General features: G+C 35.0%; 1 protein-coding gene across 3 annotated transcripts in view; it reads left to right on the plus strand.

Moving 5' to 3' along the window:
- SLCO1C1 (solute carrier organic anion transporter family member 1C1) overlaps window positions 1–23,186 on the plus strand; it is a 57,414-nt gene that overhangs the window by 33,203 nt on the left and 1,025 nt on the right. For 2 of the 3 annotated variants that reach the window (XM_004052843.4, XM_055358075.2), the window contains 5 exons: window positions 3,938–4,133; window positions 8,141–8,306; window positions 11,194–11,378; window positions 14,307–14,371; window positions 21,678–21,898. In XM_004052843.4, the coding sequence (XP_004052891.2) occupies window positions 3,938–4,133; window positions 8,141–8,306; window positions 11,194–11,378; window positions 14,307–14,371; window positions 21,678–21,898 (833 nt within the window). The remainder of the gene's footprint in view (window positions 1–3,937; window positions 4,134–8,140; window positions 8,307–11,193; window positions 11,379–14,306; window positions 14,372–21,677; window positions 21,899–23,186) is intronic. The other variant, XM_055358076.2, reaches the window with a different exon arrangement.

The raw sequence follows: 23,186 nt of genomic DNA on the forward strand, positions 1-23,186 counted from the left end.
AAAACACAGAAAATAAATTGAAACAAATTTTAGACGCTAGTGTAAATTAATATTTCCATTTGGAATACTTCCTTGATGGTAGATGGTAAAAATTTTTAGATCAACACATTTTATGATGTGGGTGGAGAATAAATCAAAGTTTAATTTCTATCTCACTAAATGATTTAAAAATACCTAAAATGAAAGAGAAGCCTGGGGAGGGAAGAAACACATCTTATATGATGTGAAGGAAATTTTTTATCAGCTTGATCCACTATGGACAACTTAATACACCCTGTGAAATTTGAAAGGGAGAATCAAGCCAACATTATATTTGAAATGTACTAATCTTTTTTGGAGTTGTGTTATAATTTAGTTATCTTGAAATAGGAGAGTAAGATACGCAGGAGAAGTGCTATACATACACTAAGGTTTATTCAATTAGCACATTTTATTGGAAACCATTGAAAGAACATGGGATTCAATTCAATTCACCATTCTTCCTTTGAGGGTTTGGTTGGAGGGTGCGATACATAAACTGAAAAAGCTAGCAGGTAACTGTTAAAGCATCAAGTCTGCTGCCTATGGGCCGCTGCACAGGGAACTCCTGATGAGCGAGAAAATGGGGTTCTGATGACCAAGTTTTGAGCCCTGGTGCCAAATATGTCCCCTGGAAGCCCCATATGGCTGGTGGAACCTGTGAGAAGGAACTCTACTTAGGGGAAGCTCAGAGTACTCTGGGAGAACAAACCTAATCTTGGAACCAGGAAGAATTCTCAAGCAGAAGATGATGATACCTAAATCAAGAGAAAAGGATAAGAAAGTATTAAAAGATGAAAGTGTGAGAAAGAGGGTAGAGGTTTTTATCAGTCAAAGCAAATATCTTGTGCGGAAGGATCTGGAGTCAAGATAATACATGAAATGTTCTGGAAGTTTCAAGAAAACACTAGCCACCAAAAAGAGGTAAATCAGGAAAGGATATTCCTGATTTTTAACAATTTACGCTGAGGGTGCAGATGTCGCTAGGATTATCCCATTTCAGTTCTCAGGCTATTCTAGGCTGCTGGGGGTCTGGGAGGTCAATGGAATCCAACACGGCACATAGCTACAGACAAGGCTACACCTTGTGTAGCCTTACATCCAGGTTCAATTGGTACTTTACAAAATAAAATAAAATGCTAGAAACATGCTCTGAAGGTTTCAGTTCGGAGTTTGGTTTTGAGAAGATACTTTATTCATAAACCAATTTTGGGGATGGAATTGAGAGAGAAAACGTAGGACCCTGCTGTATGTGTCAGCTTTGGCTTTGTGGAAGGCATTCATAGTCAGGTACTATGTTTTATATATTCAGTGCATGTATGTGCGTGTGTAAAAGTAGGCACTTCAAGGATATATATCAAATTCATAGCAGCACTTACTTCAGGAGAAAGAAGATGAAACCTGAAACAAAGGGAGAACTAATTTTATCTACTTCCACATTTTAAAAAATCAGAAAACTTAGGAGAAAATATTAACATTAATTAACTTGGGTCCTAAATAACTGGGTTTGTTGATATATTTTCTATAATCTATTCCTTGTTTTTGAAATAGTAATCAGGTGCCTCTAAGTTGACTTTCGGCTGTTCAAGGTTCCAGATTTTCATCTCTGCTGCTTGCCATACCCAGCAACCTCAGTTCAGCTGGAAAAGCAAAAGTTGGCATTTCTTCTCTTTTCCATTTCACTGACTTCATGATCATGCCCCCTTTAAGGTGGGCTGATTTCTAATATGATAATTTTAATGTTAACGTATACAACCTATGGTCAAATAAAAACAGATGAAACAAAATGTCCCTTTGTTATCATCTGTACATGTTAGAAATATTTTGCGGGGGTCTGTCCTGCAGTCCCCAGCTGCACAACGGCTGAGACACATACTCAGACACCGATAATCAGTGAAACAGCGGGCCAGGGGGCTGCCGGCACTAGGGGCCCAAGAGAGTTTGCTGCCCCTCCAGACTGGCAACGCTTGCATTTGTTTAGTACAGATTTAATTGACAAAGGCTTTGAGTCAACACACCTGTGGGTAATTAACCTGGTTGCCCCCACCCCGGAGATGGCCATCCTGCCTGTGAATGATCAAAGGTTGATTTTAGGACCACATGAATAAATAAGCTATTTAGATAAACTCCCCTATATTCCTTTGTATCTGTGCCTGAAGTTCTCTGGCTCCTGAAAAGAGAATCTGGCTGCCTTCAGCCAAACTATCTGAAGTTATGCAAACCACCCACAGCCTTCCAAGAGGGTCTGCTTCTTTCTATTCCTATAATTTATTCTGCCACTCTGACTGATCTCCCACAATATATATTTTTTAAATAATGTAATAGCAAGCCAAAGACCATTGTATGTTGATATTTGGGGTTCTGTGATGCTTTGTTAAGAAACTAAATATATAAACTTAAAAAGAACAAAAAAAAGGGAAAGAAAGAAGAAAATTTGCACGTCATTATCACTAGATGTCAGTGTTTTCATTTTTATTTTACAATTTCACATTGGGTTGTAAGTCAGACATGGCTACTTGAGATTATTTTTTACTACAGCAAATGCTGATTTTGTCTTTGAACCTTATCTGTTGACTAGAGTACATGTAAACTTTAGCCCTTTTATTATTTGAAAGAGATGTATTATCTCAAAACCTCAAGACAACATGGACATCAATGATTGATAGGTAGACAATATGAGAAGTAAATTCTAATTAGCAGAGAATTTATTTATTGTTGAGTGCCAGATTGTTCTTCTTTAGAGTTACAATTTACAATCCAACAAATGGCACCAAAGTGCCTCTTTTCCCAAGTCTTTTGCAATACAAGGGTTCCATTCCCCACCCCACCTCCAATATTTTCATCTCTGTAAATCGAATGGATAGAAATTAATTGCATGATATTTTTGTGCTAAACATTGTGCTGATAACTCTTCACAAATAATGGAATTTAGTTACCTGAACATTGCTATTATTAGCTCCGTATTATAGATGAGGAGACAGGTTTAGAGACATTCAGAGAATTACCCACAGTTGCACAGCTACTCAGTGGTGGAACTGAGATCTAAACCCAGGCAGCTGGGTCTCCAGAGTCTAAGCTCTTAACTACTAAATTGAACCTCTTCCTAGTGTTGTTTACAGCTCACAGTTATTAGATTACTAGTGAGGTTGCACATCTATCCAAAAAGATAATGTACATCTATTTATCAAGGATACTATTTCCCAAACCCCTGAAGGAGAGGCAACATAGCAGTGATTGAAAGCACAGGACTTGACATCAGTCTCTTTGCATTCAAATCTGGTTTGCCCACTTACTAACTGTGGCTATGAACAAATAGCTCTCTGAAGTGAGGCTAATAATATGCCTACTCTTAAGGTTGTGGTGAAAATTCAATGTGATAATATTAACATATCAAATGCTTAGCTCAGTGGCTGGTACATTATAGGCAAGTAAATATAGGTGGTGATTTTTGTTATTAGGAAGGATACCACACTCAAAGCTAGCAAGCTGGATCAACAAAAACAAATTTTGCCAGGGCGGGAGGCAGAAAATAGAAACCAAGACTAAAAAATAAGTTTTCTATATTCTATGTGCCTATTATTTTTTATACACAACATTAAAGAACATTAATGGGCACCTAATTGCTACCTAATTGTACTTGTTAATGCTGGAATTGGACCAGAAAGACCAGAAACATTTATTGATTCATTTGGTATTTATTAATTTAATACTCTATGCTAGACAGAACCTGAGACTGTGCAGTTGTACCACCATTAATCTATAACCTAGATACTCATCATACACTCTTTGTATATGTCAGTAGATGATAGTGACTATTTCTGTAATTTAAAGTGACAAAATAGTCTTTAGAAAGTTTGTGTTAGTACACTCAAATCTTTTTTAGAGATTCACAAAATGATATATTTTTCTTGTTTCTCAGGGCTCATCAACATTCCAGCAGTGGCCCTTGGAATATTCTCTGGGGGGATAGTTATGAAAAAATTCAGAATCAGTGTGTGTGGAGCTGCAAAACTCTACTTGGGATCATCTGTCTTTGGTTACCTCCTATTTCTTTCCCTGTTTGCACTGGGCTGTGAAAATTCTGATGTGGCAGGACTAACTGTCTCCTACCAAGGGTATGTTCCCTCATTAAATAGTTTGAGGATATTGGTTTGTTTAATTAAATCAATTATTAGTGGAGTTGCAAAAAAGGAATTTGATTTTTAAACATCATAACTATGGTAAGCGACTTAGTATTTTATTGTGGAATAACTGACAATACTTAGAATCTGTTATTGTCACCAAAATTTGTCATCTCCTTTGATTGTAGAGAAATATAAAAATTGCTAAACCCATATTTTACACTAGAGAACCAACCTGATTAATTTAGAAAAACAACATGATAGCAGAAATACAAACCTTGAATAATGCCTCTGTCTATTCTTAATGAAATGATGTACATGTGGTTTAAACTAATCCAACTTCAATTTTCCCATCTTAAAAACAGAAGTAATAACTACCTTTTAAACTTTTGTAAGGTTTAAGCAAGCTAACATACATGAAAGTGAATGCTACTTGCCTGACACAAGCTAAATGTGCCATTCATGGAAACAATTGTTTTTTTCCTCCTTTGAACATCTGAGGAACTGGAGTTACCTCTTTGCAATCCTCCATAGTTGCTGTTGTGCTTGAATCATGTTAAGTTTCAGGAAACAACGCCTGTCCTTCAACCCAGTGTTCCCCATAAAAGTTCTCTTTAGCTGAGTGTCTTGCAATTGGTCTGGAGAATATTTAGTGATGCCTTCAGGTCTGTCATCTTGTATGGGGTGGGTGATTACATTGCTTGGTTTCCAGTCTCTCTCAGTACAAGGTTGGATCTTGTAGGAACTATATTGCCCTTGCCCATTGAGAGTCTTTCCCATCACTCTACCACTTCACATGAGTTTCCAGAGGTAACCTTCTTCATCATTTCACCTATATATGCATTATTTGTTTTCTAAAAAAATTATCAAGCCTCCATCATGTGCCAGGAAGGCCTTCCCAACTGTATCTGCCTGGCCACCTGAAACTCTGCCTGTGGCTCAAAGGCAAACACTCCTGACACTATATTCTGTTTCCTGCCTATTCTGTGGCTTCTTGCTTACAGCCTGCTGTCCATCTCTCTTCCTACTCTTGCTTCCCTGCTTATCTGTCTTGTCTCTGTGTTCCAACTTCCATCACCTTTATTAACCTGGTTTCATCTGCTGCTAAATGAGCGCCTGTTATAGTTTTGGCCATCTACAATGTTCAGGAAGATTGGTGAATGCAAAGTTCATAAATTACGGCTTCTGGGAGTTATCACAGCCACACTGTTAGACTCAGCTAGTGTAGTGCTGCCTTAGTGAAAGTCAGTGATATGGATTAAGAATGTTAGTTGTAACAATGAAATGGAAGAAGATTCTGGAGAGAGCAGAAGCCCAGTGCCATCTTTAACTGTCCCAGAAATCCTCACGGTAGAGGGACACTTGTAGAGGACTTTATAGTTTGTGATTTCCAAAACACCTTAACTTTCATGATCTCATTATATCCTCAAAACTCCCTTACGAGTTTAGTTTTGTTATCCTTGTTTAAAGGCAACTGCATGGATCTGGGGTTTGAACACAGGCATGACTCAAAGTAGAACATTCTTTCTACATCATAATTTCTAAGCCAAAAGTAAACACAAAGCAGACAACAAAAGCAAACTTTGAGATTCCCATTAAAAGTATTCCTACATAATCAAAGATTAAATATTTTAAACAAATAAAAGGTAACATTTTCATTGAATGAGTACTAGCCTCTTTCAAAGGAATCACCTTGAAAGACTATAATTGTATTGCAGTAATGCTACTGTTGTTTAAAATATTCTAAGACTCTTCTTTTGAATTTCTTTGTATATTTTTGAGAATATTCTTAACAAGGGCAAAGATTTAACCTTTAAGGAAAAGCTCTCATCTTTCAGCATAATTATTTTGAAAGGAAATCTCATTTGGGCATAAACATTCTGGCATATTTGTTAAAACTCTTCTTATAATTAAAATTCTAAATTACAAATCTACTGTCAGCACATCCTTCAGAAAAGATGTATCCCATTGATTCCTGCCCCTGATGATAAATTAAACTTTCAATACTATAAAGTTTTTTCTTTATAAAATATAAAATGTTTCCCATGGGTTTTTCCATGTCGCTTTATTCCAAACTCTGTCTTGACCTGAATATTCAATAGGAAAACTGAAGAGAAGTCTTACATATGATAATGGAAGAAATCTCTCTTCTGCAATAACAAGGACAACTCTGACGTGGACATAAGAATTTACAATCAAGAGACCTGGCAGGGTTCAGTTTCCAGGTTTGTCACTAGCAAGCAGTGTGAATTTGAGCATGTTACCCACCCACTTAGGGGCTGACTTCCTTGATTTGCCAAATAAGAGGTTGGCATAGATTACTCCAATGTTCCCTCCAGCTCCAACCTTCTGTAATCTCAGCCCTACAGTTTCCAGAGTTAAATGATTCTAGACTTTAAAAGGCAGTTTTATACTTTCAGATAATACAAACAGTCTCAGTTAACAATTAAAATTTTATGGAAGAGAATAGGATTAAACATTCCTATAGCACATCTCAGAAGGCCTAGTTCAGTACCCTTTCACACTATTTGGAGACATCTCAGAGGTCTTTGGTTTGTACTTTTGAGGTGACAAAATTCATCATACCAGTTCTACTAGATGAAGTATTACATTGATTAAGAAATTATAGTTGCCATCATTAATGACAATACTTCTCAGAGGCAGAGGCTCAAGTGATTAATTTATTTCTCCAAAATAAAGTACCATTTTTTAATTGACTAACACTGGAAATTTTGTTTCTTAGCTTGCTGTGTGACAGGAATTATTCCTGGTTCTGGACATATTTTGTATTTTGTATACAAAAATAGTTCCTGCCTCTCTTGATTGTACAGTTCAGTGTATTTTTTGTTTGTTTAAGCTCCTCAGCTATCTTTATAAAAAATGGGAGGAAAGATATGAGGAATAAGCAAATAAATAAATAAATTTGAAAATAAGGAGCAGAAAAAAATGAAGTATGGAGGGCCAATGAATGGCACATATGGTGCAGATAGAAATGACATACCATTGCAAAAGTTCCTTTTGAGAAGAGTAGAGGAATATGAATAGTAAAAAAAAAAAAAGGATAAAAGCAGAAGGATTAGGCCATTCAGGTGACAGGAAAAAAAAGTGAGGGAGAGAGAATACTGGGAGAGATGAAGGGTAAATATAAAAGCGAATGGCAGAGAACAAAAAAAAAATGGAGAAAAGAATGCAATCACAATTTTGTGAAATAACTCAAAAAAGCCAATTTTGGGGGGGGGGGCAAATTTTGTCTCATTAATGTTTGTAACTATCTCCTGTTCTCCCAGAGCTAGCACTTAGTAGGCTTCCAGTAAAATTTTATGAACAAATAAATGGGTAAGTCATTGAACTTACTTGTGAATTTGAGTAAGAAAGGATGCTGTAAGATATGAAAGAGCACTAGACACTGGGAAGATACACAGGAGAAAGGTTGAATGAACTGGGAATGCACTTGTTGGTTACACACATGCAAGAGAACATGTAACTCCTGCAAACACTGAAAGAGAATTAACTGATAACTGATTGGCTATTTTTCCTTTTACTGGACCATTAGTAACATCCATTCCACTCATACTTAGACAACAATTCTGAATGAAATTTGCAAACACACACACACACACACACACCCCACCTGTGATGCATTGAAGTGGTGTCATAAATTGCTCTAAAAGTTTACTTTTCTACCTTGTTAGCTATTTTTATACACCTTTGCACAGAAGTATATTAGAAGATCCTAGAGGCTGTAGACTGAAAGCTATAAGCTAAGAACTGGACATCATGTGAATTTGTAAACCTCTAAAGATAACTTTCAAGAGAAAGCTGTTTATTAGTAAACTCACATTTCGTGACCAGAAGCTGCCATTTCTGATGACAACTGTGTTTCTAAAAGGCAAATTTTGTTGGTAGCATCATTTATATCACTCAAGAACATTGATTTTTTGAAAATATTTGGGTGCTACCTGCTAAGAGGTAATGTTTTATATTGTTATATTTCTTTTCAGAACCAAACCTGTCTCTTATCATGAACGAGCTCTCTTTTCAGATTGCAACTCAAGATGCAAATGTTCAGAGACAAAATGGGAACCCATGTGCGGTGAAAATGGAATCACATATGTATCAGCTTGTCTTGCTGGTTGTCAAACCTCCAACAGGAGTGGAAAAAATATTGTAAGAAATCACCTCTCAAGTATATGGCAATGGTCCTGTTACAATATAAACAACAAAACTCTATGGGGGCTCACAGCAGACCACCACTAGTAGGAGGCTTGCCTCTTACCTCTGCCTGGTCCTTTTTTGTAGAAAAAGAAAATGTTATAACCATTCCTAGTGGTACTGGAGTTGCTGAAAAAATTAGGGTGAGAATTAGAGTCATGAAGTAGGGTGGAAGAGCTTTTGTAATTATGTAGTCTATTTCTCTCATTTTGCTTATAAGAAGTGTTAGCCCTGAATTAGAATGTCTGTCATATGCTCATCATAATAAGATATGCTTTCAGATCCATGTCCCCTGACCCTAAGATCCGTGGTCCTTGGAGGTTTTAGGGAATGAACAAATAGAGGCCAGTATTAGGAGGCTTAGCTCCAGAGATTCCAGACCTTGGGATCAGGGATCTGATAATGAGGAGGTTGATAGTTCCAGGACAACTTTGGGAAATCAAGCCAATTTGTATAATAATGAAAGGGCAGGTGGGCTGGAATGGAGGGTTTCCATAGGGCAGAAGAGGGAGATGAGGTAGGAAATATAGGTAGGAATCTATTTTAGTCAGTCCAGGCTGCTATAACAAATATACCATAGAATGGGTGGCTTAAACAACAAACATTTATTTCTCATAGTTCTGGATGATGGGAAGTCCAAGATCAAGGTGCCAGCAGAACTGGTTCCTAGTGAGGACCCACTTTGTGGTTTGCAGATGACCATCTTCACCTTTTATCCTCACATGGCAGAGAGCAGACAGGGAGAGACAGGTCTCCTGTCTCTTCTTATAAGGGCACTAAAATCACATTCATGAGGACTACACCCTCATGAACTAATTACCTCCTAAATGCTTTACTCCAAATACCATCACATTGAATTTTGGGCAAATATTCAATCCTTAACAGAAAGCAATTGTGAAGGATATAAAGTACTTCAATCATTAACAGATTCACCCTTCTCAGCACACCTTTCCATTCCTGTCCCAAACAGACTGTTCCTTATCCTTGCTCTCTGAGACTGCTTTCTATTTGTGACTGATTAAATTTGCCTTTATTTGACAATCCTAGAGGGCAAAAAATTAGACCACACATGTATCTCATTTATTTATGTATCCTTATCAACTGGATATGAATACTTAGGCTGTATATCCACAGATATACAGTTAAGTTTGTTAATTTACTCTGTTCATTGTATTATTATTTTGACTTATTTACAGCAGAAAGGATTGGTTTCTAGCAACAATGAATAAGACTACCTACTCATCTGAAACATGCTTTCATGCTTCTCTTTTCTTCTTTTCTTTTTTGCTTTCTTCCTTTGTTATTTTTCTTTCAGCTACTGTTATTTTTGCTCACAGCTGCATGAAGGTTTTTTGTAATGAGAACTACCATTTATAAAAGACATTACAAGGAAAGGCTAAAGATTGGTGTTAAAAGAACAAAATTACATTTAAATCTCATGGTCCTGAAATAATTTGCATTATTTTCAGTATTTTCTTCATGTGAGAACTGAGGCACTGAGACACAAAGGACTTGCTTAACTCATTTATCTAGTGAGCGACCAGAATTAAGATTCAAAGGTTTCAACTTGACATTACAAAAAATCTATATTACCACTCTTTCTAGAAAAGTAAATGCCAGCTTTATTTATGGTCTAAAAACTCACAAACTCTTTTGTGATTAAAAATGATAACATTATATATATGCATTCATAAATAAAATTTACAGAAATAAACTATTGAGGGGTTATACAAATTGTCTCTCTTCAGTCGAAATTTAGTTGAGTTTTATGCACCAGAATTATTTTTTTCTCATAGCGACTGTAAATTATGTCATATCCTCAAATTGTTCCCATTTACTTAACTAAGTTTTATCAAATGTCTAAAATGAGAGTCTATTCCATTCCCCAGTTGCATAATAACAAAGCAGCAGTTTCTGCTTTCATGGAGGTTACATTCTGTTGGGAAAGTATGTTTTAAAAATAAGTAAATACAGGATATCCTGATAGGTAGTAAGAAGCACTGTAAAAAAAGACATACATTAGAATAAGAAGATGGACAGATGGGAGTTTTTTTTTTTTTTTTAAATGGATAGTCATAGAAGGTCTCTATTAAAACCTCTAAACGGAGAACTAAAGTATGGACGCCAGCTGTGTAATCACCGAAGAGAAGAGCTGCCCGGGCAGAGAAAATAGCAGGGCCGTGAGGCATGGATGAACTTGCCAGGTTCGAGGGGATGTTTGGAAAGGGCAAAATGGGGCCTTTGCAAGGGTCATGTGTGTGGCTTACACAGAAGAAGAGAGGGAAGATCACTGAATGGTGAGATTAGAGTGGCATCCAGGTGCTACATGACGGAGAAAGTGTAAACTGTTATAAGGATGTGGGGTTTCATGCAAGTATGATGAGAAACCACTGGCAGGTTGAGGGTAGTGATGCAGTCTGACTGCCATGTTTAAAGGTTCACTTTACTTACTGGGTGGAAAACAGATACTAGCTAGATAAGATTGGAAACAAGTTGCGCATAAAGGGAGCATTGTAACAATCTAGGCAAGAAATCATGGTTACTTAGCACTGGAAGTGGTAGCGAAGGAGGTAAGGTATGGTTAGATTAGGAAGGATTTGCTGGGAGATTGTTGTATAGGATTAGTAGTTTGTAGATCGACCACCTGCTCTTTAGATAATGAAATGTTGTATCTATATAGATTTTGCTTTGCTCAATATACTGTAATACAAAAAAAAAAAGAATATTTCCTCATTGTTTACATAATGCATGGCTACGGTACTGTAAACATTTTTAAAATAACTGTCTTTAACTTTATTTAAATGTTACTGAAATAATTGGACTTTCCCCTATTGTGTTACAGATATTTTACAACTGCACTTGTGTGGGAATTGCAGCTTCTAAATCTGGAAATTCCTCAGGCATAGTGGGAAGATGTCAGAAAGACAATGGATGTCCCCAAATGTTTCTGTATTTCCTTGTAATTTCAGTCATCACATCCTATACTTTATCCCTAGGTGGCATACCTGGATACATATTACTTCTGAGGTGAGTACTGATTCTCCCTATTCTAATTTTGACACAAGACACAATCATCTCGAGCAATGATTTAAATTTTTTCTGTGGGATCTACGATTCCTCTTAGTTTTTTCAAGGAACTTGTCCCACATCCTTGTTTCACTTTTATATATATCGCACTTTGGGTATTTATACAAAAATGTGGCTGAATAGAAGTTTTCTTAGTTAAAAATGTTTGCAAAGTATTGGTCTACGAAGCAATGTTACTGCCTACAACACTAGAGTTGCTTAATAAATATAGTATCCTACTTCTAACGCTGGTGATAATAATAATTAGCATAGGTAACATGCATTTTAGATTAAATATAGTTTCGCCAAATCATGGGAAATACAATTTATAAAATATTCAAGGCTCATCTAATACAACAATGTTAGAATTTATTTTATATTATATATATATATATATATATATATATATTGCTTTATCTATATTTTTGCCATGACTGGAATTATCTGCGGAGGATTTCATGGCTTTGGGTAAATTGAGGCTCCTAATCTATGATGTTAATGACTGTATTATTCCGTTTTCACACTGATATAAAGAAATACCCGAGATGGGGTAATTTATAAAGGAAAGAGGTTTAATTGACTCACAGTTCCACATGGCTGGAGAGGCTTCAGGAAACTTAAAATAGTCGGGGAAGGGGAAACAAACAAGTCCTTCCTCACAAGGCACAGGAGAGAGAAGTACAGAGGAAAGAGGGAAGAGCCTCTTATAAAATCATCAGATCTTGTGGGAACACACTATCACAACAACAGCATGGGGGAGCCACACCCATGAGCCAATCACCTCCTAAGAGGTCCCTCTCCCAACATGTGGGGATTACAATTTGGATTACAATTCAAGATGAGATTTGGGAACACAGAGCCAGACCATATCAAGGACTTCAAACATTTTTGCTTATAAAACCCTAAACAAATTTGTAAAAGTATGTAGCTTCTTGCATATTTATAAATTGACACATAAAAATTTTTTATCATAAGTTTAAATAGTAACTAAATATTGATTTCTGGTATATTATAAATATTTTTATTTTAAAAATAACAGTTTTAAATGTAAGTCACTTTCTAATGTAATTAATGGGACCTAAAAAATAGTGATTTGATAACCAACATCACCTGGGTCAGAATTGTATAACAACTACTTTAACAGTGACAAGCATTACATATTTCCTTCTTCCTGTATTTATATCTTCATTCAACTTCCCTACAGGTTTTTCTCCTATTAAAACACAATTTGTGCTCGAATTCTTTTACTGATTTTCCTATCATACATCTGTAACAATTACATGAACCCAAATTGTAAAATAGTTTTGAAAATAGAAGTCTCAGTCATAATATTTTCATTCTAATTGAGTTAGCTTTAGCTTTGCAAATATTTCTATTGTACAACTGATAAAAATCACTTAAAATAATAAAAATTTTGATAAAATTATTAAACATGAAAAATCAACATTTACTAGAAATCAGTATTTATGAGATGGACTGGGTGATTTTCAAATTAATTCTTATATTCAAGGATAAATACTAATTTTTTTATAAAGTAAGACTAACCAAAGTATTGTACACATTTTTAATTTCCCACAATTTTTATCATAGAAATTGTTTAGGAATGACAAACAGAAAATAGAACTTACTATCCACAAACCTGTTATTCTCAAAACAGCTTTCACCAAATATGGGAAATACAACATGGAGAATATGAGATAGTTACATTTACAAATGGCAGCCTGAGTTTGACAAAATGGCAAAACATTGACCTAGACTTTCCAGAACATTGTGGCTATTTCTTCAATATCTTATATTGTGCCAAGTGTAGAATCAGGTTGCTTACCACAGAAAGCATCTTTCTAACCACTAGTCCTTCATATTAACTATTGTGAATTTTGATGTCAGAAGGACTCCCTTGGGTTGAAGAAAGGTCATGGTTTTTTTTTTGCCTCTTTTAAAGCAGAGACTAAATGATATAATATGTAAGAAGTACTTAATAGTGTGGTTAACACTCAGTAGTTATATATATCATCATGATTACTATTAAATTTCATAGGCCAATCAGTTTAAGCTTTACAGTCATATTAATGACACTCTTATTATTTAGGTGTTTTTGCACTCTTCTGATTTATTTATTTATTTATTTATTTACTTTTTAGATGGAGTCTCGCTCTGTCACCCAGGCTGGAGTGCAGTGGCGCAATCTCGGCCCCCTGCAAGCTCCGCCTCTCGGGTTCACGCCATTCCCCTGCCTCAGCCTCCTGAGTAGCTGGGACTACAGGCACCCGCCACCATGCCCAGCTAATTTTTTTTTATTTTTAGTAGAGACGGGGTTTCACCGTGTTAGCCAGGATGGCCTTGATCTCCTGACCTTGTGATCTGCCCGCCTCGGCCTCCCAAGGTGCTGGGATTACAGGCGTGAGCCACCGCGCCTGGCCTCTGATTTTTTTAAATTCCTTTAGCAACAACTTTTATCATGCCACAGTGATTATATCTACTCTGATCACTTTGGCCCTGTGCTTTTAGACAAAAAGCCATAAAAATTTTTGGTTATTAATTCTTTATTGTTGCTTAAAAATTCTAACAATTTCTTACGAATTTGAGTTTTATTCTGAATCTTTGCTATTTTGGTAATTAAATTTGACTTTACTAGCACCATTTGAATATGGCATGTATGGGTGATGTAGTTTCTAGAAATATTAATTATAAACTTCTTGTAGCATTGCATGAAATGGAATGTGGCTTTTACGTATTTTGCCCTCCCTATGTTAGCACACCAATGGGTTCAACATAAATGGCACTTGAATTCTAACATGATTTCATGTATGTTAGGCAGATTATCCTTCAAATTTCTATTTGCTTTAATGGATTATATATTTCTTGTAATGGTGCTTTTGTTGATTTTAGGTGCATTAAGCCACAGCTTAAGTCTTTTGCCTTGGGTATCTACACATTAGCAATAAGAGTTCTTGGTAAGTTTAACCTATGCTTTAATTTATGGTAGACACCGTAAGTGTATTTTGAAGACTTTTCTAAATATTTTTACAGAATTGCCATGCATAAATATATGTTGTAGGTGGCAAAGTTCGTAGTCTTTTTTATTCCTTTCTTCATTTCTTTGTTCCCTTCCTCCTTTTCTTGACTCCTTTCTTCTGTTACAGAAATATATTGCCTATTTTGTGTTCCAGATACAACAGAGATTTTGTGAAATTAACCATAATTTTTGTTTAACAATCTTACCTTTTCTAGTACTTGTGTGTTCTTACAAAATCCATGGCTTTAACAAGAGATCTCTCAGAAATTAATAAGAAAGGCTGAAGCCTAAATATCATTTTTTTCAGTTATTAAAATGGAAAGAATTCCTTTGAGTTACTCTCAATGCTTATCCCTTATGTCATTAGGTAGAAAAATAAGGTATTATTTAAACCAAGCAAATAAATTTGAGTAGGTCATACTTTAAATTATAATTGAAATGTTTTTTCTGACTACCAAATTTTTAAATATATATTGATTAAAACCTATAGAAAACAGTGAATGAGACAAATAAAGTTTTTATCCTTAAAGAGTTTATATATTAAAAAATAAAATAATTTTGAATATTTCACTGCCATTTGTCAGAAAGGAACAACCCAGAAAGAAAAACAAACTCAAAGCTTAAAAAATTTGAAATTAAATTTGGTTTACATAGATCTTGATATAAAATGGTTGCACAGCAAGACAATAGAATCCTGATAACATTGAAAAAGAAACAAAAATAGGGTTATATGGCATCATGACTGGCTCTAATTCTATAATGAAAATATGTATTAGCTAGAAAAGTGTCATATATTGAGCCTGTAGTATATGCCTGGCAAGAATTGGCCCCCATATCTACCTGTGTTTGGGAATATAGATGGAGCCTACAGAGCAAAAATTGTTCCAACATAAACAAATGATTTACAAAATTGATTTGACAAAAATAATATTTGAAATTGGCGAAAGTATCATAAGCAAAGTCAAATGGCACATGACTAACTTGCAATTTATGTAACAGACAATTGGCTAATATTCCTATTATAAAGAAAACTCCTAAGTTTTGAGAAGAAAAAACAAGCAACAAAGTAGAAAAATGAGCAAAAGATGTGAATTTTTTATGGAAAAATAAATGTAATTGCCTTTTAATATATAGAAAGATGTTCAAATTAGCTCATAAATAGAGCCAAGTTAGAACTACCTTTCTTATCAGGTTGACAAATTACCAAATTTTGTTTGCAATGTATGGAAAAATAGATTATGTTTATACATTGCTGTTGGGAAAATGATGTTCTTTATTGGGCAATAACTGGTAAAATTATATATAGATTTACCTTTTAACCTAATATCTTTACTTCTAAGAATTATACCAAAAATTTGCTAGCAAAAATTATAAAATTTAATCATTATGAATAGGTGCAATAATTGTGACTTTTTATAATAGCAAAAAACTGGAAGTGATCTAAATGCCCATCGGTAGGAGACTGGTTGAATAAACTGTACTACACACACGTAACAGAGCTATAAGGATGAATGGGGAAAATCTATCTAATGTTACCGAGTGATCTCCAGTAAGTAAAAAGAAGCAAAATGGAGAACAATTTTTATTGTATGATGTTTTTGGTGTTACATGTGGAAAGGTGGAAATATGATATGCATGTGCTAAGGCATTTTGCTCTTTTTTAAAAAAGAAACAATGGAAGCATCAACTAAAAACTAATTTTAAAAAATGGTTACCCGTAGAAGAAAGGGAAGAGGGATAAAGTTCAGGATGGAAGTAAGACTTTGTAAATGTAGCTTTTTATATGATTGTTTAATCAAAATTATATAAGGTTTGATATAACTGAAAATAAAATTTAAAATAACCAAATCTTAAACTCAAACTGTTTAACATAAGCATACATTGGTTAAATAAGCATACATGAAAAACTTTAAATGCCTTAAAAAATAAAATTTTTTGCCAAATCTTCATAGATTAACTGGATTTATAGTCATTATTAGTACTAATATCAATATTTTTATGTTGAAACTATTATATATTTAAGACAAAGCAATTGAAATGTTAATATTACTTGGAATTAATATTTTTAGTAAAATAGAAAAGTGATACAAGTATAAAATAAAAAAATTCAAAGGCCAGGTGCGGTGGCTCATGCCTGTAATCCCAGCACTTTGAGAGGCCGAGGCAGGTGGATCAACTGAGGTCAGGAGTTCGAGACCAGCCTGCCCAACATGGTGAAACCCCATCTCTACTAAAAACACAAAAATTAGCCGGGTGTGGTGGCGTGTGCCTGTAATCCCAGCTACTCAGGAGGCTGAGGCAGGAGAATCGCTTGAACCTGGGAGGCAGAGGTTGCAGTGAGCTGAGATCGCACCACTGCACTCCAGCCTGGGTGACAGAGCGAGTCTCCATCTAATAAAAAAAAAAAAAAAGAAAGAAAAAGAAATAAAGCTCATTCTTAAATTTGAACTTAAAACATCAATATGAACTCACATATTTTAATTTTAAAATAATGTGTATTTTATAGTTCCATCTCCTGAAAACTCTAGAAACTTTGAAACCCAGAAGAAATGAACACCACAACACTTAATCTGTGATATCTAAATATAACCTCTCAGTAAAAGCATATGGCACCTTGGAGAAATGACTGATTCAAGGCCTAGGGTAGAAAATGCATGAGATGATTATGGGACTTTTTTTATACTAGAAAATGAATAAGCTATCAAAGCCTAAGAAGGCTATATCACAAGGGAACAGAACCAATTTGAGGAGACTGGCCTCAAGGTGAGATAAATTGAAACTCAAAATAGTAGTAGCAGTAGTAACAATAATGGCTGCAGTTTATTGAAATACACAGAATATATTAAAACACATGAGTTTATAATGATACTTTAAAAATTTGGAGAATATCAGGACATCAAGTCATTATTCTGAAAATTGAGAAATAAAGGAGAAAAAAATCATTTATCCTGCCTTTCTTCTATTAACTGTATGTCAAAGTAACCAAATTAGTCAATTAAGGAAAATTCCTTCTTCGAGAAAAACCCAAATACTTTCTATGAGAAGCATAGATTAAAAAAAAAAATCCTGCCTTGTAACCTTAAAAATAGCTAAAAGCTTTAGATGAAAGTTGGTGAGCAACTTCATAATGGAGGGATCAGACTGACATAGCCTGAACTTCACACGCATCTTAGCATTACTAAGAGTGGCAACTAGGTAGCATGTGCCTTCTAACTGGGACAGAATAAAAAAATACACAGTACATTTGCCTGAAGTAAACTGAACCTGAATCTAACAAGATCTAACTACCAGATTCTAGGAAAAATGGATGACAGGGGAATCAATTAAATAATGTTATAAAGAAGCAATTAAATCCAGACTGTGGCATATCCTATGGGACTTGGTATTGTCTTTTTTTTTCAAAAACCATTAGTAAGAAAAAAAGTGAAGATTGGATATTGCTCTAAAGAGTCATCAACTAAATACAATGTGTTTATTTGGTTTGGATCCTTATAAAAACAAACGAACTAAAAAAATCCTTGGAGACAATCCAAAAACTTGAATATGTACTACATTTTAGATAAAATTAAGAAATTATTATAAAATGTGTTAGGAGTAAGAATGACATAGCGGTCATGTTTTTTAACAATGTCATCAGGTAGAGATGCATGCTGAAATATACATAATTGAAATGACATGATGTCTGAGATTGCCTTTAAAATATTAAAATAAGAGTTCAGGCTGGGCACATTTGCTCATGCCTATAATCCCAGCACCTTGGGAGGCTGAGGCGGGTGGATCTCTTGAGGCCAGGAGTTCGAGACCAGCCTGGCTACAACATAGCTAAACCCCAATCTCTACTAAAAATACAAAAATTAGCCTGGCATGGTGGTGCACGCTTGTGGTCCCAGATACTCGGGGAGTCTGAGTCACAAGGATTGCTTGAACCCAGGAGGCAGAGGTTGCAGTGAGCCAAGATTGTGCCACTGCACTCCAGCTTGGGTGACAGAGGGAGACTCTGTCTCAAAACAAAAAAGAGTTCAGAGTGGAGAGAGAGATGAAACAGCAGTGGCAAAACATTAATAATTGTCAAAGCTATGATGGTACATGAGGGTTAATTATATCATTCTCTCTGCTTTTGTGAATTTTTGAAAATGTTCTATTATAATAATCTTAAACCACGTACAGAAAATTGCAAACATTTGAATTTTTTGGCTTCTCTTCACATCATTAAAGGTAATGTAAAATTGGTTATCACCTGGATTTTTTAAGTGGTAAATCATCTATTTGGTTGGTTTTTGAGGCACCAAATAATCCAAATTTAATGCAAAATTTTCTGCTCTTCTTGTTCTTGGGGTTTCATGCAAAATAGAGGGGATCATTTGTTATTTAAAAATGTAAACATATACAAAGATAGCAAGAACTGTCTTTGTATACAGCAAAGATAGCAATGAACTCCCATTTATCAATTACCCAATTTCAACAATTATCAATACACAGCTCATCTTAGGACATCTGTGTCCCTAACTACTTACCCAACTAGCTTATTTCGAAAAGACTACTGTATTTCTTCTGTAACATGTTTGGTGTGCTCTTCTAATCAAAACCATAATGACTTGTTTTAATCTGGTGATTCTTGCATCTTAAAAAATAACTTCTTAATATTAGCAAATACCCAATTACTGCTTAAATTCTTTAAATTATCTGATGTTTCCTTACACATGTATGTTTGAATTAAGAACCAAACAAGGTCCACAATTGCATTAGGTGATATATCTCTAAAATCTTTTTTAATCCATAAGTTTTACTTCCCTCTTTCTTTCTCTCCCATTTGTTGCAAAAATTTCAAATCTACAAAAAAATTTAAATTACAATGAATAACTGTATAACTTTTACTGGGATTTATCAACTGTGTCCAAAAACCGGAAATCTCTCTCCTCTGTTTCTCTGAGCATACAAATATTTTGCTGAATCATCTGAAAATAAGTAGTGAGCATGCTGACACCTCACTCCCAAAGCCCTCAACTTGTGTTCTTCTACTAGAGCAAGTGTATATATAGACTTGTCCTATATAACCACAATACCATTCTCACACTTCAGAAATTCAACATTGATATGCTACTCTATCTAATATAATCCCTCATTCAAATTTCTTTCATTATAACAATAGTGTCTTCTATAGTGTTTTATTTTTTTCTTTTGATCCAAGGTCAAAGACCACATATTGCGTTTAGTTACCTTTTTCAATCTCCAAAAATTCCTCATTCTTATTTTTTTGTTTGTGACATTTATATTTTTTTCAAGAGGCAAAGCCAGTTGTTTTGTAAAATATCCCAACTATTGGATGTGTTTGTTTGCTTTTGAGTATGTCCAGGTAAAATATTGTTGGTGGCAATACTACACAGGTGATTTGCATGATGCTTAGTAAATCATATCAGGAAAAACATCATTTCAGTTTATACCATCATTGGAATTTTAATTTTGGTCCCTTGGTGAAGGTGGTGTCCACCAGTTTTCTCCATTGTAAAAATCCTTCTGCAGTTAATAAGTCACCTATAATTTGACACTTCGAGATTATGTCACCATTCTGTTTCCCAAAAATCTTTCACCCAAAATTTTAGCAGCCATCTATGAGTCTGGATTGAATCAATTATTTACATGAGTATTTGCAAAGTTTAGGTAAACCTTTACATAGAAAATATTTTTAAATATTTTCATTTGTTTTCAAAGAACAAATGGATAATCTCTGAAATTTAGAAGTGTCATAAATATTCTTAGATGACTTTAAAAATTTAGTGAGATTATTTTGTTCAATATAAACATATAAAGCAATTTTATAACAGAAGAAAACATATATAAAAAAGGTTAAAACTCAAATGCCGGAAACAACCAGACAGTTGATGGAAATGAGTGATGTAGGCAGAGAGAAAGCTGTATGGACTCGCGGTGGACTCCAAGTGTAGGCAGCGGCTGGGGGAGTGAGGCAGCTGCTGCTTAACTCCAGCCAACTATGACCATGGACTGCCAGACAACATAGTTCTTAAGAGAACTCAGAAGTGTGCAAGTTTATATGAAATCTCCTAGCTTTCAACTATTGGCTACTAACTAAAAAACAAAATCCCAAAGTCTACACAGACTAAATAACGAATGTTAATGAACCACCAATTTAGAACATATAAAATATACACTGAGCTATGAACAACTGCTTAAGATACTTTCGTTAATATCTGCACATGAGAGACACCTTTTCTCCCTAAGGAGGGATTAAATTCCTAACATTTTCTGAGAACCTACTAGGGTTTCTAGCATGAATAAGGAGGACATGTTTCCTACCGTGGTGAGCTTACAGTCTAGCAGAGAAGGCAATTCAACAAGCTATTACAGGAGTATTTAAAGTTTTATGAGACGTAAAACAACGAGAATTAATGCAGTTTAGTTTATCAAAATGAACTGAAGGAAAACGTTCAAACTTGGATTTTAAAAGTGAGGGTGTATTAAGAATGTGAATAAGAGAAAATCATTGCTTGGGATAAAGGAAACTACACAAGGCATTCAGACAAGAGGAGAGAACATTTTAGTCACTGAAAGAAATCCAAGAAAATTTGAGTCTGAAATGTAAGACAACAATCTTGCCCAAAGTGAGGCCACAGAAGTAGAAAGACCCAATGTTCAGTTAACTACTCTTCTTTTGGAACAGATGTCTTGGGAAGTCACCTACTTAATTCAGTGATGCAACCTCTGTATGATGTATAGATTTGAGAAGGTTAATGAATGAAGCCAAGGAATCATGAATTGGCTGTTGCTTTAAGTTAGGGTAGAAGGAGTGGCAGTGGGAATGGAAAGAAGAGAAAGTATTTAAGATATACCTAATAGATAGACTCAGTATGATTCAGGGACAGATTAAATATAGTGATAGCCAGAGAGAGGAGAAAGAAGGATCAATGATAACTCACAAGTCTGCTTTAATGACTGGGCTTCCACTGATAAAGGGACAGGTCTATAGGGGAAGAAGTTGAGCTCATGTTGAGTTTGAAGTGCCTGAGTGACATGCTTCTGGAGATAAATAAATGGCAGTTACTGCATGATTCTGGAGCTTATGAGAAAAGACTGGATTAGAGAGATAGGTTTGGGAGATTTCAGCATGTAATTGATGGCCTTTCATCTCCAAAACAGTAATTAGATTAAAGTAAGTGGTTTCAGATAATCGTTCATAGACAAAAAGATGTACATATGTTTTTAACAGCAATTATTTGTTTTTCTCACAGCAGGAATCCCAGCTCCAGTGTATTTTGGAGTTTTGATTGATACTTCATGCCTCAAATGGGGATTTAAAAGATGTGGAAGTAGAGGATCATGCAGATTATATGATTCAAATGTCTTCAGGTACCAAATCAAAAGCATTCCCGCATCTCACTGCTACAGCATCCCAGATTTACACAATGCCACTGACACTAACAAGTTTTCATGTCATTTCACTGCTTGTAAGGTAAAGAATAGTCTAATCAAAAAGTGTGATCTGTAATCATAGAATAATTATATTATTTGATTAGATCTTTGATTTTGTCCCTATTCATTACCTTGACCCCCATTTTAAATGAGTAATCATTTTTAAAATATGACAAGTGTCCAGAATACAGTAGAATTTTGAAAGTTTATGCACACAAATGGGCAAGTATTTCCCTGAAATTCAGAGGCATTTAAATTTAGGTCACATTTTGGGTTTGATTTTTATTCTTTTTCAAACTGAGCCAAACTGTACCACTTACGTCAGATATAATCCCCCTGGGCAAGAGTTGGATTTGGCTCTGAATCTGTCCGGCTTTTATTGCCAAACTAATGTTCAATTATTCTCGTACTTGAAATGCATAAAAGTAAAAGGTTTTCTCTGTGTGGGTGAGTGTATATGGGGGTTGGGTGGCGTGGCTTTTTCACTATGGTATCATTCAGTTCAGCTCATTAAACATTTAGTCCCTTACTGCTTAAAGCAATGCTTCAATGGCTTAAAAGCAAGAAGGATTGTTTAAAAGACTTACAAACTGAGCATTTTCTGGAGAAATAAACTTGGTACTGAACCATCTAAGTTGGATGTGAATTGGGCACACCATTTCGAATAAATTTGTTTGAGTTAATAGGTTTTGATGCTATGCGTGAAATTTATTTTGGTCTTTGAAAGGGACCCAATCTGTGAGTATAATTTAGGATTTCCTCACATTTTTGCTAAGGCTGTATTAACTGTAATGTAGAGACAATGCAACTCAATCAGAGATTGAGAGTATGTTTTCAGGGTAACCAGAATGAGACATTCAACCTGTCCTTCCATACCTTAGCATCTTCTGACAAAGCATAGAACTATAGGCTTCTCATGAAATAAACTGATTTAAATCTCTGGTTTATTCTGAAATCATTCTGCTTTACTCAGAGCTCCAATTCCCGTTAGCATTTCTTTATGCAAGTTTTCCAAAGAAATAAAGTTGGGAAAGGTCTGAGGATAGGGTAGCCACATAATTTATCATTCAAAACTGGGTACTTTTGAGTGTGAAAAGGAGCACTATTAAAATTATACTGGGCCAACACTAGCACAAACTGGGGCTGTTCTAGGCAAACAGGGATATGGTTACCTGGTCTAAGGAAATAATTTACAGACAGGATGAAACTGATTATGTAATTAGTAGTAACTAAAAATGATGGTGCTACTAAGTAAGACATTGCTTTGTTTTATAAACTGCCTTCAACGGTCTGTCAGTATTCATAAAACAGTCTTTTATATAAGCCAC

Source organism: Gorilla gorilla, chromosome 10, assembly GCF_029281585.2.
Source record: "Gorilla gorilla gorilla isolate KB3781 chromosome 10, NHGRI_mGorGor1-v2.1_pri, whole genome shotgun sequence".
Lineage (NCBI taxonomy): Eukaryota > Metazoa > Chordata > Mammalia > Primates > Hominidae > Gorilla > Gorilla gorilla.